Raw genomic sequence first — 18,477 nt, 5'->3', positions numbered from 1 at the left:
ATTGACTCAGGTTTTTTCCTAAATTACATTTAGAAAATGTCATTATTGTTTTTTCCAATTCTGTTAACAAAAAGTGATACTAGTTAGAGACCATCTCCCACAAAGATTAGGAGTCCTTATAGCAGTTATTAGAATAGTGATGGTCTTCACACCCTGGGCACCAGCTCCGTCCCCAGGCCACACTGAGTGTAGATGAACACTTCCTTTCTCCTTTTGGAGGCCTCATTTCTCCTGCACAGCTACTGTGTGTGTTCTCCATTCCTCTGCCCCTGCTGGGCGTGGCATTCACTCTGGTCATTGTAATCTAAAGGACTTGAGTCTGTGTGTTAATCTGGGTCTCCCATTTGCTTCTCTCTTGGTAATCTTACAGTGCTAATGTGCTCTGTTCAATTATATCCTTAAAGTAGCTTCATCCTTTAAAGTAGACATATACCCTAAAACCTGTAATTGCTTTTTTTTTTTTTTTTTTCATTTTTCTGAAGCTGGAAACAGGAAGAGACAGTCAGACAGACTCCCGCATGAGCCCGACCGGGATCCACCCGGCACGCCCACCAGGGGCGGTGCTCTGCCCCCCAGGGGGCGATGCTCTGCCCATCCTGGGCGTTGCCATATTGCGACCAGAGCCACTCTAGCACCTGAGGCAGAGGCCACAGAGCCATGCCCAGCGCCCGGGCCATCTTTGCTCCAATGGAGCCTTGGCTGCGGGAGGGGAAGAGAGAGACAGAGAGGAAAGCGCGGCGGAGGGGTGGAGAAGCAAATGGGCGCTTCTCCTATGTGCCCTGGCTGGGAATCGAACCCGGGTCCTCCGCACGCTAGGCCGACGCTGTACTGCTGAGCCAACCGGCCAGGGCTGTAATTGCTTTTTGAACCCTGTTTTCATAGGCTTTTGGTGTTGGTGCCCTGGAAGAGGAAGATGACGATATCTATGCCACAGAAACTCTGTCTAAGTATGACACCATTTTGAAGGACGAAGAGCCTGGAGATGGACTGTATGGCTGGACAGCGCCCAAGCAGTACCGGAGTCAGAGAGGTGATTCCACAGACCCACAGCAGGTGGTAGGACCAGTGTCAGGCTATCAGGAAGAAGGGATTGCAAGCAAGGTTGATACTGCAGTGTCAACCTGCGTGGAGTAGGGGTTTGTTGGTCAAAGATGCACAGTGAGAAACAAAGTGGGAAGAGGAGAGGCCCAATGTGGGAGGCAAGACCAGTGAAGCCTGACTGGTGGCGGCGTAGTGGATAGAGTGTTTATCTGGAATGCTGAGGCCGCTGACTTTACCATGGGCTCATCCAGAAGCTTGCCAGCTTGAGCATGGGGCCGCGGGCTTGAGCATGGGATCATCAACATGATCCAAAAGTGGCTGGCCTGAAGCCGAAGATCATTGGCTTGAGCAGGGGGTCACTGGCTTGGCTTGAGCTCCCTAGTCAAGGCACATATGGGAAGCAATCAGTGAACAGCTAAAATGCCACAACTATGAGTTGATGCTTCTGACCTTTCTCTCTTCATGTCTGTCTGTCTATCTGTCTCTCAGTAAAAAAAAAAAAAAAACCAATGCAGGGTTTAGAATGGGTCAAAGTCAAAGCCAATTATCAAGACAGGGCCAAGGAGAAGAGAAAGAAGAGGTCTGGAATTAGGGAAAGCACAAGTGTGTGGACAGGTGCTCATGTTGCAGGTCAGCTGGCATTGGGTCAGAGGGACATTCCCAGCTTGAGAAACTAGGCAATAGTCAAAGTAGGCCAACTCAAGCAGTAGGTCCGAAGGCCAGGTGTGGTGATTTGGTGGTAGGAATACTGAGAGCCCATAGCAAGAGGGAGCTTGGCAGTCAGCCTGTCTTCTACTTGTGTTCCTGGTTCTTAGGGGGCTCTTAGGGGCAAAGAGGTGGACATCTCTCAACACAACTTGAATTTTAAGTCACAGTCTATAGTGATTCAGATTCTAGGTAATATTTCAATTTTTCAATCCAGAAAAGGTATAAGGAGGAGAGAGTGTGGTATAGGTATTAATAACATGTGATTTGGAGTTAATCAGACCTGGATTTGGGTTGCTGCTTTCTTCTGTTCAGCTGTGTGGCCTTGGGCCAGATTTGTAACCTCTCTGGGCATCATTTATAAGGTGAGGATAAAATCCACTCTGGGGATTATTATGAGGGTTAAATGGCATAACAGTGGGTTTGGCATCTGCCGCAAAGGCTGAATTAATGGCATTTACTGTTCTTTGGTTCAATAATAAGTATCACCTAAATAAAGTAAGGACACAAAAGCTGAGATAAAGCCATCTATTCAGACATTTTTTAGCTATAGTCAGATAAAATTGCATCTAACTCTTGTAAATACATCTGAAACCACACTTGCTGAAATAATTTAACATCACTTCTCAAAATACCTGTTTTACATTTCTAGAAGAGAAAAGGCAGGTGCAAAACAGTTTTTAAGAGGTAGTTTGTTTAATGGACCTTTATATTTTCAAAATTTTCTACTAAGACTATCATTTTATTTATTTATTTATTTTTTTACAGGGACAGAGAGAGAGTCAGAGAGAGGGATAGATAGGGACAGACAGACAGGAATGGAGCGAGATGAGAAGCATCAATCATCAGTTTCTTGTTGCGACACCTTAGTTGTTCATTGATTGCTTTCTCACACGTGCCTTGACCGTGGGCCTTCAGCAGACCGAGTGACCCCTTGCTCAGGGACCTTAGGTCCGAGCTGGTGAGCTTTTTTTGCTCAACCCAGATGAGCTCGTGCTCAAGCTGGTGACATTGGGGTCTCGAACCTGGGTCCTCCGCATCCCAGTCCGACGCTCCATCCACTGCGCCACCGCCTGGTCAGGCTAAAACTATCATTTTTATAACTTAAAAGAAGATACATAACAATACATGTCATAATAATATGTTGTAATATATTACTAAGAGCCCAAACTGTGAAGACAGACTGCCTGCTTTCAGTCTGGGCTCTCCCCATTCATCAGCTATGACACTGGACAAGCTACTTAACCTTGATGTGCCTCGGCATCCTTTCCTGGACAGTGGCATGACAGTGGCATAAGTATCCCGTGGAGATTTTTTTTTTTAGATTTTATTTATTCATTTTTATTAGAGAGAGAGAGAGATAGAGAGAGAATAGGAGGAGCAGGAAGCATCAACTCCCACATGTGCCTTGATCAGGCAAGCCCACAGTTTTGAACTGGCAACCTCAACATTCCAGGTCAATGCTTTATCAACTGAGCCACCACAGGTCAGGCCCGTGGAGATTTTAATGTACATAAAGGGCTTAGAACCTGCCTGGCACGCAGCAAGCACTCTGTAAGTTTGAGTGACTTGTCATCGCCATAACAAGAACAAAAGGTTTTATACACAGTGCTGGAAGGGCTCATGCCCTGGGCTAGTTGGCATTACCTCTGTGTGATAATTGGACTACTTTTATTTCTTCCCTTTTGCTTACCTTTGTATTTTTGTTTTACCTTTATATTTTAAAATTTTCTACTATGACTATCATTTTTATAATGTAAAAGAAGTTATATAATAATAATACATACATATTATATTAATATGTTAAATATACTATAGAAATATTAAATGTCAGTTATAGCGTTAACATAATGCTATATTACTAAATTAACATAATATATTAATTGTGTAATAATTACTAATCTGTAATAAGTATACATATTTAAATTTGCCCTTTGAGCCAAATCGTTAGCTTTTCCCTTATATAACACTTTTGCCCGACTGATTAATCCCCAGCACTTCTTGCATCTAGCCTGGCCCGGTGCTCTCCCTGAGCTCCCCAGCCTCCCTGTACCCCCTCTCTGTTGTCTCCCCCCTCCCACAGCTGCCTGTTCTCTCCCACCCGTAGGACCATAAAATCTATAGTGTTGACCTTATAGTTTTTCACTGAGTGAATCTATAGTTAGCCAATCATAATGGTTGATTTTTGTTTGTGTGTGACAGAGACAGAGAGAGGGACAGATAGGGACAGACAAGACAGGAAGGGAGAGAGATGAGAAACATCAATTCTTCGTTGTGGAACCTTAGTTGTTCACTGATTGCTTTCCCACATGTGCCCTGACGGGGGGGCTACAGCAGATACAGTGACCCCTTGCTCAAGCCAGCAACCTTGGGCTCAAGCAGATGAGCCCGTGCTCAAGCCAGTGACCTTGGGGTTTCGAACCTGGGTTCTCTGCGTCCCTGTCCAGTGCTCTAGCCACTGCACTGCCGCCTGGTTGGGCTGATTTTTGAATTGTTCTTATTTTTTCCCTGATCTGTATGGCTATAACAAATATTCTTATGGCTCTTTGTGCACATTTGCTGAATAGTTCTTTAGAATAAATTCATAAAAGTAAAGTTTCAGGGTTTTAAAAGACTACAAAATAGGAAGAATGTGAAATTTAATCCCAAATTACTTTACAGAATCTTAGGAACTTCCAGAAGCTGGTACTAAAGTTCAACAGGAATTGAAGTACAAGGAATGATTTTCAGGGGAGGACAGTTGCCTGGTTGTGCAACAGTCTAAGTGTGGAAAGCCTCAGTCTCCCCTGCATTGTGGGCAGCTGTACCTGCTGGAGGACGGAACACCAGCTTGTGGCAGTGCTTGTGGTGGTTGAGGAGGGGGGTTTGGCTACAGAAAATGTAGTTTGTGCATATGAGTTTTGACAGAACCATCATGGGCAGGAAATCCTTGATAATTAAAGAGCCTTGCCCTGACCGGGTAGCTCAGTTGGTTAGAGTGTTGTCCGATACACCAGGGTATGGGTCCAATCCCTGATCAGGACAGGTATAAGAATCAACCAATGAGTGCATAAATAAGTGAAGCAACAAATCAAAGTTTCTCTCTCTCATCCTCTGTCTCTAAAATCAATAAATTAAAAGAAAAAGTCTTTGTCGATGGGGTTGTCTCTGTGACCGATGGACTATCCCTGGCTTAAAGTCAGTGTGTTGGTCATTTTGTTTCCTGAATTAGTGATCCTTATCTCTTGTTAGAATTTCATTTGAGAAAAAGACAAGAGTGCCTTTTAATTTGTACTAAGGGTACAGAGATTCCCGGCTGGCCTGGTTGTATTGCTTTTCTACCTTCTTCGGATGGCTGCTAAGGTAATTGGGAGGAAGTCTGTCCCTAGGTTCTTCACCTAGTTTTAGAAATGACCCTCTCACAGTTATGATTTTTACTTTTCTCCATACTTGTCCTCTCGTCTTTTCGCTCTCTCTCTTTTTTAAGTGACAGGAGGGGGATAGAGAGACAGACTCCCGCAAGTGCCCCTGCCAGGATCCACCCGGCAACCTCCATCTGAGGCCAATGCTCAAATCAACCAAGCTGTCCTCAGCTCCTGAAGCGAATGCTCAGACCAACCAAGCCATCGGCTGCGAGAGTGGAAGAGAGAGAGAAGGGGGAGAGGGGAGGGGAAGAAAAGCAGATGGTTGCTTCTCACATGTGCTCTGACTGGGGGTTGAACCCAGGACGGCTGCACGCCGGGTTGATGCTCATCTACTGAGCCAACCGGCCAAGGTCCATACTTGTTCTCTTGATGATTTTCCTTAAGATCTGTTACTCCAGAGTAAAATTTGTGCCCCTTAGCTAGGACCTCAAGCACCTAATCAGCTGTGGGTGGTGTGGGCCCAGCTGCCAGCGTCAGCAGAGGTGTTTCCTGCTGTGCTGCTGTCTGTGCGATATCATGTGTGACATGTAGTGTTTGTGTTCCTAGAGATAAAATACTGGCGTCTTTTGTCTTATTCTTATCTGTGCTTCTGAAATTAATCAATGACATCATTTTGTAGAATCAGAGAAAGATCTTCGATACGTTGGCAAAATATTGGATGGATTTTCCTTGGCTTCTAAACCTTTATCTTCTAAGAAAGTAAGAAAAAAAAATTTTTTTTTTTTACTGGTTTTGTATTTTAAAATATTTGTTATGTAATCTGGGTTATTATGTTAACAACACTAGAATGATAAGTAAATTCTGTGTTCTGAAAGCACCAGCCTAGTTACTAGAGATTATTGAGAAAAACATATTCTGTATTAGAAATGTCAATCAAGTAGCCACATTATATTCAAAACAGCTAATTGCTGATCTTTTAAATCCAAACTTCAAGTGACTGATGATTTTTATTAAAAAAGAATTATATTAGAAACTAGTGGGAGAATGAAATTACTAATATTCTAGAGACAATGTAGCTTAAGGACAATGTAGCTATAGCCCTGATGACTCCTCAAGGCTGAGACCTATTAACCAATGGGGGCAGGGTTCCCTGGGCTCCTTGCCTGGGCCAGCGGAGGAGAGAGAAGCCCCGTGCATGCAGGTCCAGCCTGGGGAGAACTCTGCCTGTTCTTCCGGCTACTCACCTGCTCTAAGCTGACTTTATAAGTTAGTTGTGGGTGGATAGCACAGGAGGGGTGCTGGGCCATTTGCCTTGATTTTAGGGTGTTTTTTTTCTTTTTTCTTTTTCTTTATTCATTTTTAGAGAGGAGAGAGAGAGGGAGAGAGAGAGAGAGAGAAGGGGGGAGGAGCTGGAAGCATCAACTCCCATATGTGCCTTGACCAGGCAAGCCCAGGGTTTCAAACTGGCAACCTCAGCATTTCCAGGTCGACGCTTTATCCACTGCGCCACCACAGGTCAGGCAGGGTGTTTTTTTTGTTTTAAGTGTACTTTAGGCATCCTTTTTTTTTTGGTTGTCCCACACTATGTAATGAATGGGCTTTTTGTTTTCTGTTCAGCAAACATTCAGTATGTCTGTGGCGTGGCCTGTGGTTCTCCGGCCCAGGAGCGGCCACGAGCAGTGCAGCCTGAGAAACCACATTCAGTATGGCAGGCGCTGTGACTAGTTTAGTGGTAACAGTTAAAGCATTGTAATAACGAGCAGAAGATATTTAAACCGGTGTTGGGCACATAGTAGGCTGCTATTATTATCAGAAATGTCAAATGAAAATGCAAGTTTTTTACGTTTATGAAAGAAGAGCATAAAAATGGCTGAGAAGTATTCATTCGACTCAGGGCTCAAGGATAACTAGGACAAAGTCTGGCCCTATTCAGGGAGGGTAATAGACAGACAGATTCACTGGAGGGCAGAGTGCCGTAAGTGGGCAGACGGACACTGGGGCTTCCCGAGGTCCTTCTCGCTGGGGGAGGGCTTTGAGCATGAGTGATTCGGAAGAGGGCTTTGTTCACCTAGTTTTTTGCAGACAGGCAAGTTTTCTAAATATGTGGCTGAAAACCCCACCCTGGAATGCTTTAAGTGTAACGGAGGTTATGAAAGAGTCGTGCGTACACACTGCTTTTCTGCTGTGCTCCTCTGGGTTTTTGTCTTGGTAACATGAGAGTATTTGCTAGCTGATTGGGGAGTCTGTTTTTCAGAGAAGTGGTTAGGTTAAGATGATAAGAAATATGATTTCCTAACAGTGATAATACCAGTCCTTTTAGGATTGGTTCCTCAGGGAACCACTGGGGAAGCTTGAGGGACTCCAATTACTGCAGACTTTGTGGCGTTGGGACACAGGCATCATTACTCTTAAAAGCCTCAGGGGAGTCCAGGGTGCAGCTGGGGCTGAGAACTGCCTCAGAGAGCGCTCTCTGCTTCACTGTTACGGAGCCCAGAGCTTCAGGTAGCTGAAAAATCAGGAAACCAGCTTACATACGACTGCACATGTCTGTTAGACCAGGTGCGAGAGAGGCCAGTTGGTGCAGTAATTTAAAAATATCTAGTATTTTCTCTTATCTGTTCTGCCATCATTAATGCCCAAGTTTCCCAAGTACTATATTTTAACTTCAGTTTAGTTAGCTTTTGAATTAAAAATACCTCAGGTAAAAAATGAGGCCTGAAGTTCCAATTTGGAACTGAAACATAACCAGAAAAAAAAATCTGAACTTAAAAGTAACTTAGTTAAAGTTATTATTTTTTTCTACACCTTGATTCTACCTTTCTAAAATTTCTGATTTACAGTGGCCAGTTCTGCATGTGGACCTATCCATTGTGTTAACTATTATTATTGTTCTTGTTCTTGTATAAAACGTGCATGTTCGCATCTCTGTGTAGAAGTGGGTGGGGTGATATTAAAAGTGTCTGGTGGTTAGAACTGTGGTTTTGGTGACCCTCTAGATCTATAATGGATGTTATAGACAATCATGGCAGCTGGACAATCTGGGGAAGTATTAGGTTAATAACACCGAGAGGTAACAGGTTTTCTTGGGTAAATCAAGCACAATCTTGCAGCATGTATTTTCAGAGCTTTGTTTTTTTTTTTTTTTAAGATTTATCCACCACCTGAATTGCCAAGAGACTATCGACCAGTGCATTATTTCAGACCTGTGGTAGCTGCAACCTCAGAGAACTCCCACTTACTTCAGGTATTATCAGAGTCAGCTGGAAAGCCAATACATGACCCAGGGGCACAGAGTAGGCACCAGCTGAATGCCTCCAAGCGGGGAGAGTTGTTAGGAGAAACACCTATTCAAGGTATGTGTCATGGAGAAGACTAATAAATAACTTTATAATAATCTGACTGATCAAAATCAAAATGGAAAAATGGTTTCCCATTGAAATCTTTTCCATGATTTTGTATTCTAGACTGTGAGAATAAAATTATTGTGAATGGCACACATGCATGTACATCCTTTACTTCTTAGGACTGTTTCCCACTGTCAGTTTGAGTTGTGTCATTGAAATTACAGCCCTTGTCTTCAGCTCAGCAGTTTTCAGATTTTAACAGTTGTTCAGGAATGTGGCAAAGACCAGGGACGTGTGCACATTCATTTTTTCAGCATAGCCAGGGAACATAGGGTTTTTCTCTTAGGAGGGAAGGGTATTGTAGAACTTTTCCTGAAAGGCTAAAAGGAATGAGTGCGTGTGAGAGTATGGACAGATGTGCAGAATCCCCTGTAGGTTGGAGCAGAAAGACCTGCTATGAGAGATGAACTTGTACTTGCCATTTGGGAGCCTTATAGGCATCTCAAATGTAATAGACTCAAACAGCATTCTTGGTGCCCATTTCCTTCCCTAAACTTACTTTTCCTCCAGTCTTCCCCTTCTCAGTAAATGATACCACCAGTGACCCACTGCTTAAATCACAATGTAGGAATTCTAATTTATTAAAAAAAAATTTTTTTATTCAGTGAGAGGAAGGGGGGCAGAGACAGACTCCAGCATGTGCCCCTAACTGGGATCCACCTAGCAAGCCCACTAGGGGGCGATGTTTGATTGTTCGGCTACGGAACTCTTCTTAGCACCTGAAGTGGAGGCCATGGAGCCATCCTCAGCGCCTGGGGCCAACTCGCTCCAATCGAGTCATGGCTGCAGGAGGAGAAGAGAGAGAAAAGAAAGAGAGAAGTGAGAAGGGAGGGGTTGAGAAGCAGATGGGCACTTCTCCTGTGGGTTCTGACCGAGAATCAAACCCGGTACATCCACATGCCGATCTGACAGTCTACCACTGAGCCAACCTGCCAGGGCCAGAATTCTAATTCTTAGCTCCTCTCTTTTCCACCCTTCCCTATCCTGCCCAGTTATCAGCAAGTCCTCTCATTTCTACCCCTGATAGGCACATGGACTCCATTTACTTCTCTGCATTTCCACTGCTTCCCCCGAAGTCTGAATGCCATCTCCTCTCACCTGGACTATTGTGGTAGCCTTCTGAGAGGTCTTCTTGGCAATCTGTTCCCCTCAACAGCAGTGAGGTGGACCAAATTATATCACTATTCCCCCTTAGAATGCTCCAGTACTTCTTAGCTAAAGAGAAATCCAGACTCTCCACCAAGCTCTGTGGATCCATTCCTGCCCACCTTTCAAGCCACATCTTATACCATTTTCCCTTAACCTGCTGTGGTCTAACCGCATGACCCTCCTTTTTGCCCTCTGAACTTGCCAGCCAAGATGCCACCTCAGGGTCTTTATGTTTGCTGTTTTCTCTGCCTCTTTTCTTCCCTTATATTTTGACTCCTTTTTTACTTAGAAGTTACCTCAAATATGACCTCTTTAGAGGGACCTTCCAGACCTTCCCTGCCAACCATATAAAGCTAGTTTTCTTTCCCTCTACCCCCATGGCCAGCTCTTATACTTAACTTACCCTCACTCACATCAGCCTATTTTTCCCAGAGTCCTCCTCTCATAGCAATCTTCTGGTGGTGGTTTTTGGATTCTTGAATGTCCTTCTCCCTCGTTAGTGAGAGCAGACCCTGCCTGCATTGTCCTCCCAGCCCCAGGCCAGTGTGCTCAGTGTGTGCATTTGTGACACGAGTGAGTGTGTGATGGGTAGCTGTGCCCTGAACCGGCCTCATGCTGGGCAGGACTGTGGACATGGCGGTCAGCACAGACTGGAGGCCAGGGGTTCAAGGTGGCAGCTTCCTCATTCTGGGACCACTTGCTGGCCTGATAAACGTCCAAGTACTAAGTTCCATTTTTTCCAATTGTAAAATAGGAGCCTTATTGTTTTATTACTGTCTAGTTTACAGAGATAATATGAATACAGATGAAACACTGAATGTAAAATACTCTAATTTCATAAATTTGTGACATTGAAAGATGTATGTACAGGGAAATGTAACGATGTTTTTCTTATGATAATTTTCATCTCTTCCTATTACTGCTTTTATTTAGGTTCAGCTACTTCTGTGTTAGAATTTCTGTCCCAAAAAGATAAAGAGAGAATTAAAGAAATGAAGCAGGCAACTGACCTTCAAGCAGCCCAACTGAGGGCCAGGAGTCTGGCCCAGAGTGCCGCGAGCAGCAGAACCCAGCCCTCCTCTCCAGATATCGGGCGCGGCTCTTGGCACGTGGCATTGAGTGGTGGGACAGCCTCCACAAAAGCCAGCGACTTCAAACCTTTTGCCAAAGATCCAGAAAAGCAAAAACGATATGAGAAGTTTTTAGTAAATATGAAACGGGGTGAGAAAGGTGGGTGCTAGGCCTGGGGCTCCCATGTCTCTGCCAGGTGCTGTGTTCTTGGGATTCTGACCCTTGTCCCAGATTTGAAGGCGGTGTGCCCTGCTCTGCCGTGTTTGCGTCGTTCTGCTGTGAAAAGTGCAGAGATTTTAGGCCCTGGCTCTTGACCTTAGAAAGCGAGAACAATGAGCTTGTGTTTTTGTATATCTCAGGTCGCAAAGATAGCTGATTAACTGGGAGCACGTCGGGGTGGTGGCTAATGCTAAATTACAGACCATCTTCTGTTCGCAAATGCTTGACTTCTGAAAGTGTTGCATCTCACACACAAGGACAAGGTCATCTCCCACTTTCTTAAGGTCCTAACCATCCAGCCCTAAATCATAGTTTAAAATTTGACTTAGAGTTGGCTGTTGAACAATTACACGGTGTAAAAAATCACTCTGTGATTTGTGAGGTACCACATTTTCCCATGTATAAGATGCACCTTAATTTCGGGGCCTGAAATTTGAAAAAAATGTATTATATAAAGTTATTGAACTCAAGTTTTATTCATCATAAAATTCATACAATTCTTCATCACTGTCAAAACTCCCATCCATTAGCTTGTCCTCATCTGTGTCTGATGACAAATCACTGTCTTCAACAGTGAGTGCAAAAACAAGCACAAAAAAGCTGGACATGGAACTAAAAACATTTACAACCACTGTATAAGACGCACCCTGTTTTTAGACGCCAAATTTTTTGAAAAGGCTGCGTCTTATACATGGGGAAATATGGTAAGTATGTCAAGACTTGGGGGAGGACTGGCTGCAGTATGCAGTACTTGTGAGAGGTAGCAAATTTTGGTTTTGCAAAGCAGATCTTTGTGTACTGGACTGTGCACTGTGTACTACTAGAATCCAGACCCCTAACTTTTATTTGTTAAATTTAAAAAATGTTAGACAAAGGAGTGTTTTTTTGCTAAAACTTAGGAATATAGTTGGAATGAACTTCATGTCTGGGAATGGTAACAAGTTCACTTCAAAGATTTAATCAAACATGAGTTCCCAAATGTTTTTCTCAGATACATGCAGTGGAATTCAAAAGAAGCATCATTTTTAGGGAGTGAGCAGTATTACCTGCCAAGTACCTCCCCACTGTGCCCTTACAAACTAGGATGAGGATTTGTCTCCTCTGGTGAAGTCTACAGGGACACAGTAGTGCCACCAGATGTTCCTTAAGCCCTGTGTTTTTCCTAAAAGAAGCAGTTTCTTGTGCTCTGTCCCGTAGATGCGCTGGAACGCTGTCTGGATCCCAGCATGACGGAGTGGGAGCGAGGCCGCGAGCGGGAGGAGTTTGCTCGGGCAGCCCTGCTGTACGCGTCTTCCCGCTCGACCTTGTCCTCCAGGTTCACTCACGCCAAGGAGGAGGACGATTCAGATCAGGTGGAGGTGCCTCGAGACCAAGAGGTCTGTCGCCATCATGTCCCTACCTGGTGTTTTTAAAAATTAGATCATTGCAAAGCCAAATATTTTATATCCCTTGGTGAAAAGATCAAAATATATGTACGTGGCATTATAGAATTAGAAGTTATTTTTATGCTGTCAGCTTCCTGTTTACTTTAGCAAGAATGTAGCGTAAGCAGTTTTGTAATTCTGAGAGATTGCTTGAGAACTTTTAAGTGGAAGAGCAGTCGGGTCAGTCGTGTGACCTCTTGATGAAACAGAGTGAATGTCTTCTTCCAGAATGATGTCACTGACAAGCAGTCAGCTGTGAAGATGAAGATGTTCGGGAAGCTCACCCGAGACACATTTGAGTGGCACCCCGACAAGCTTCTGTGTAAGAGGTTTAATGTCCCTGACCCTTATCCAGAGTAAGTTGGATAACCCTGCCCTTCCATCAGTACTTATTCCTTGTATTAAAGTTAATCTTCTTACATAGTCATATAAATGCCATTTTTCTAGAGGAACTTACTTCAGTTGCAGATTATGTAGATTTAACTTCTATTTATGTGTTACTAAAAAAATAAACACTCGACATCCATAGCAAACTTATTCCATATTGAAGATAATGAAACTCAGATATGTCAAGTTATAAAAACTCAATGCTTGTCTAATTTGCTACCTTTTCAATGATGCACATACAGTTTACATTTAAAATGTTATTTATGTTTTCTAATTCTTTATAAAAGTCTAATACCTTCTTATTTGATTATAAACAACACAAGAAAGCATATACAGTTGAATCAGAGAATTTATCAGAAAATTTAGGTAGGCAGTTGACCCTTGAACAATGTGGCAGTTAGGGGCACTGGCCCCGAGCAGTTAAAAGTCCACATATAACTTTTTTTCCCCTTTTTTAGCTACAGAGAGAGAGAGAGACAGACAGACAGGGACAGACAGGAAGGGAGAGAGATGAGAAGCATCATACTTGTGGCTCTTTTGTTGTTCACTGATTGCTTTCTCATATGTGCCTTGACCAGGGGCCACTAGCCAAGCCAGTGACCCCTTGCTCAAGCCAGCGACCTTGCGCACAAGCCAGCAATCTTGGGTTCAAGCCAGCGACCTTGCACATAAGCCAGCAATCTTGGGTTCAAGCCAGCGACCTTGCGCACAAGCCAGCAATCTTGGGTTCAAGCCAGCGACCTTGCGCACAAGCCAGCAATCTTGGGTTCAAGCCAGCGACCTTGCGCACAAGCCAGCAATCTTGGGTTCAAGCCAGTGGCCTTGGGCTCAAGTCAGTGACCATGGGGTCATGTCTGTGATCACATGCTCAAGCTGGCGACTCCATGCTCAAGCTGGTGAGCCCATGCTCAGTTCGGCAACCTCAGGGTTTCGAAGCTGGGTCCTCAGTGTTCTAGTCTGACACTCTATCCATTGCCCATTCAGGCAAAAGTCCATATACAACTTTTGACTCCCCCAAAAACTTACCTACTCATAGTACTATTGACCAGAAGCTGGCAGACAACATAAACAGACACATTAATTTGTAGGTATATGTATTAAACATATTGTATTCTTATAGTAAAGTACCGTAGAGAAAATAAAATGTTAAGGAAATCATGAGGAAAATACATTTATGATATTTATTGACAAAAATCTGCATATAAGTGGACCTGTGCAGTTCAAACTGGTGCTGTTCAGAATCAACTGTATTTTTAGCAGTGGAAGTTTTCCTTAATGGAAATCCATCTTCAAAGTTAAATTCTAGCTCTTACTCTAATCAGGAAAAATCTAATGGGTACTGAAGTCACCCATTATGAATTTTTAAGCTGCTTTGACAAGTGAAAACATCTTAGGGGATCTTTTCGGCTAAGTGGAGGAACAACTGGTAGAGAACATGAGATGGAAAGCTTGATAAGAATTGGACGTTATTCTCACAGTTGTTATTAAAATCATATTCATATATATTATATATATTTTTCAATCCCCAGTTCAACTTTAGTTGGCTTACCAAGAGTGAAACGTGACAAATACTCAGTCTTCAACTTTCTGACACTCCCAGAGACAGCTTCCTTGCCGACAACTCAAGCATCAAGTGGAAAAGTACCGCAGCACCGAGGTCCCGACAGTGAGTAGGGCTTCCCCGGGCTATGTGCTGCCCATGGTCTCAAGCCCTAGACCATTGGGAAGACAGAAGTGAAGGGTCATCTAATGCTAAGGATACATAACGTGTAAACTCTCCCTCCATTGGAAGAATTGCTCATGTGGATACCTTGGCTCATGCTGTAATGGTCCAGATGTGTCCTCCTTGGGGTTGGTACTCTGCCTCAGCCTCTGCCACATCCACAACGCTGCACAGTGCCTTCCCTGTAACAGATTCACTGAAGTTCTTGAATGAATTAAAGAGCTGTGATGAAGAAATTGTTTTTTGCTTGCTAATTCTGATGTTATATCTATGTCCTACTTTTTAGAATCAAGGAAACCATCCAGATGGGATACATCTAAACAAGAAAAGAAAGAAGATTCCATTAGTGAATTCTTAAGTTTGGCTAGATCAAAAGTTGGTCCACTTAAAGAAGAGTCTAGTCCATTAATAAACAAAGAGGAAGAGCATGTGAAGGAATCGCCCTCAGACAAGGTACTTGGGGCTGTGGTCCTCTGTGCCAGGCTAGCTGTGGCCTTTACCTTTCTCTACAGTGAGCAGAGGTCAGCACACTGTTTCTGTGAAGGGCCGGGTATTACATAAATATTAAAGGCTTTGTGGGCTATAGTCTGTGTTGCAACTATTCAGCCCTGCTGTTGAATGTGAAAGGAAGCACAGGCAGTATTAAAACAATTGGGTAGCCTGACCAGGCTGTGGCACAGTGAATAGAGCATCGGACTGGGATGCGGAGGACCCAGGTTTGAGACCCCAAGGTCGCCAGCTTGAGCGCAGGCTCATCTGGTTTGAGCAAAAGCTCACCAACTTGGACCCAAGGTCGCTGGCTCAAACAAGGGGTTACTCGGTCTGCTGAAGGCCTATGGTCAAGGCACATATGAGAAATCAATCAATGAACAACTAAGGTGTTGCAATGCGCAACGAAAAACTAATGATTGATGCTTCTCATCTCTCCATTCCTGTCTGTCTGTCCCTGTCTATCCCTCTCTCTGACTCTCTCTGTCTCTGTAAAAAAAACCCAACAAAAACAACAATTGAGTACATCTATGTACCAATAAACCTTAGTTACAAAAGCAGGCAGTGGCTGTGCTCAAGCCAGTGCCCTCAGGGATTTGAACCTGGGTCACCTGCATCCCAGTCCAACGGTCTGTCCACTGCGCCACCACCTGGTTAGGCTGGTTTGCTTGTTTAGAGTCAGATCAACACAGGCAGAGCTCAGAGGTGAGCCAGAAGCTCATGGACCACTTTGTAGGCTCACCCTCTTGAACTCCTCTTCATGATCTTTCTGTCACTTTCTGACTTGCTGGGCTCCTCCTTCCATTCTCCAGTCAGAAAGCTGGGGCTTTAGGTGCCCTGTTCTGCCTTGCACTTCCTGTGACTTTCTCTATGGCTGGAGTCAAGTGGCAGGAGGGCAGGAAGGGAAAAAAAGCAGTGGATTTGATCCAGATTGTTGGGACCTTAGCATCTGTGGTCAGAGAAAAAGTTTCCCCTCCTTTAGAGCCTGGCAGCTGCCACCATGGATTTGGAACCTCTCCATTCAGCTTTTACTGTTACTTCTTTTTTAGAGAGAGAGAAAGAGAAACATTGATTTGTTGTCTCACTTCTTTATGGGTTTATTGGTGTATACTTTATGTGCCCTGACCCCGGGGATCGAACCTACAACTTTGGCATATCAAGACAATGCTCTTAACCAACTGAGCTATCTGGTTGGAGCTACTGTTATTTTTTTTAATGGCATAAAATCCTACTCAGGGATTTTATGATATGTGATAAAATGTGATACAGTCCTTAGATTAGAAAGCCTAGATTTTCTGAAAAATTATATTGACATAGTATTTGGGTCATTTTTTCTGGGAAGTTGTTTGTTTTTTGTTTTTTTACAGGGACAGCGAGAGAGTCAGAGAGAGGGATAGACAGGGACAGATAGACAGGAACGGAGAGAGATAAGCATCAATCATCAGTTTTTCGTTGCGAAACCTTAGTTGTTCATTGATTGCTTTCTCATATGTGCCTTGACCACGGGCCTTCAGCAGACCGAGTAACCCCTTGCTCGAGCCAGCGACCTTGGGTCTAAGCTGGTGAGCTATTTGCTCAAACCAGATGAGCCCACGCTCAAGCTGGCGACCTCGGGGTCTCGAACCTGGGTCCTTCGCATCCCAGTTCGACACTCTATCCACTGAGCCACCGCCTGGTCAGGCTTTTCTGGGAAGTTTTGTTTTTTGTTTTTTTTTTGTATTTTTCTGAAGCTGGAATCGGGGAGAGACAGTCAGACAGACTCCCGCATGCGCCCGACCAGGATCCACCCGGCACGCCCACCAGGGGCGGAGCTCTGCCCACCAGGGGGCGATGCTCTGCCCCTCCGGGGTGTCGCTCTGTTGTGACCAGAGCCACTCTAGTGCCTGGGGCAGAGGCCAAGGAGCCATCCCCAGCGCCCAGGCCATCTTCGCTCCAATGGAGCCTTGGCTGCGGGAGGGGAAGAGAGAGACAGAGAGGAAGGAGAGGGGGAGAGGTGGAGAAGCAGATGGGAGCCTCTCCTGTGTGCCCTGGCCGGGAATCGAACCCGGGACTTCTGCACGCCAGGCTGACGCTCTACCACTGAGCCAACCGGCCAGGGCCAAGTTTTGTTTTCTTGGTTTTTCACTTATTAGCCATGGCACCTGAGGAAGATCTCTTCCCCCTCTCTGGGTTATTTAATATATATTTTTTCTGCTTCTAAGTTTCTGTTAACATGATTTTTTAAAACCAAGCACCCATACCAGTGCATGAGGTTAGAGTGGGAGAGGAGGGCAGTTGAGGGAAGGGATTTGGCTCTATTGGTAATAAAGCTCCCTGTTTATCCCTTCGTGGATTTCATCTGAAAGTAAAGGTGTTAAGCAGTCCTTATCAGGGCCTCCAGCCCCAGCCTCTTGGTTCACAGCTGGGTCACGGTGGCCCGCTTGCTCAGCCCAGGGCCAAGGAAGCCATTTTGAACTGGTAATACTTTTTTCTTTGGGAACTTCTGAGTCAGCACAAATGTGAATGTTCACACCTTTTGATGGGAGAATATGTGTGGGGTGCGGTGAGGAAGCTTTGTAAACTTAGATGATGTATATCTGGTGTGTATTGTGGTTGTCATTTTATTCCAGGACAGCTTATTATATTCCAGAAAAAATAAAAACAAAAAAGATCAGCTTGTATAGTACATATCAGCTTGTATAAGTACATAAGTAACTATCTTATGTACTTATGACAGTTCTGCCTGTACATTGAATAATATCAACACCATGAAAGGCCAGAAATGCCTCTGAACACAGAGATCATCCACCTGTCATTCAGTTTATAGTCCACACATGTGACATTGGTATCTGTAGTTTGCCATAAATACATCAGACTCGTAACTCTTCTATGGAATTGCCATCATCCATCAAAATTGAAAAGTGACATTGACGTATAACTGCTATCTGATGCTCAGACCCATTCAAGGCCTACCAGTTCTAATAATGTTCTTTGTAGCAACAAGGAGTCAGTTCAGCATCACTTGTTGCATTTGACTGTCATGTCTCCTTAGTCTCATTCAGTCTGGAACAGTTCCTCTTTTTCTCCTTGACTTTTATGATCTTGATACTTTTGAAGATTATAAGTCAGTATTGTGAAGAGCATCTTCCAATTTGGGCTTGTCTGATGTTAGCTCAGGGCTGGACTCAGGTTCTGCATCTTTGGTAGGACTTCCTCGGCAAGGGTGCTGCTGTGCTGTCGTTGATCCCAGCCAGGTGCAGGAGGTCGGTATGTCCCGTTACTGATGACGTTCACTTTGATCACTTGAGTAATGTGGTGCCTTTTGGGGTTTTTCATGGTAAAGTTAATCTTTTCCCCTTTCTAATTAATAAACATTTTATTTCTTATTAATTTTTAATAAATATTTAAGATCTTTAAAATATAAATACCGTTTCTCATTGAACTTTGTTTTTAGTTTAAAAGATTTTTTTATTGATTGATTTAGAGAGAGAGGAAGGAAAGAGAGAGAGAAACATTGATTTGCTGACCTACTTATATATGTA

The 18,477-nt window shown here is 44.0% G+C and overlaps 1 protein-coding gene across 1 annotated transcript in view; it reads left to right on the top strand.

Annotated features, from left to right (window-relative positions):
* The window catches only part of GPATCH1 (G-patch domain containing 1), a 42,754-nt gene that overhangs the window by 13,375 nt on the left and 10,902 nt on the right, over positions 1-18,477 (top strand). Inside the window, exons 8-15 of the mRNA XM_066243565.1 lie at positions 883-1,030; positions 5,770-5,849; positions 8,239-8,443; positions 10,577-10,873; positions 12,131-12,309; positions 12,586-12,713; positions 14,274-14,410; positions 14,754-14,920. Of these exons, the coding sequence (XP_066099662.1) occupies positions 883-1,030; positions 5,770-5,849; positions 8,239-8,443; positions 10,577-10,873; positions 12,131-12,309; positions 12,586-12,713; positions 14,274-14,410; positions 14,754-14,920 (1,341 nt within the window). The remainder of the gene's footprint in view (positions 1-882; positions 1,031-5,769; positions 5,850-8,238; positions 8,444-10,576; positions 10,874-12,130; positions 12,310-12,585; positions 12,714-14,273; positions 14,411-14,753; positions 14,921-18,477) is intronic.

This window comes from Saccopteryx bilineata, chromosome 9, assembly GCF_036850765.1.
Source record: "Saccopteryx bilineata isolate mSacBil1 chromosome 9, mSacBil1_pri_phased_curated, whole genome shotgun sequence".
In the NCBI taxonomy this organism is placed as follows: Eukaryota; Metazoa; Chordata; class Mammalia; order Chiroptera; family Emballonuridae; genus Saccopteryx; species Saccopteryx bilineata.
This window is presented reverse-complemented; position numbering and strand designations above follow the sequence as displayed.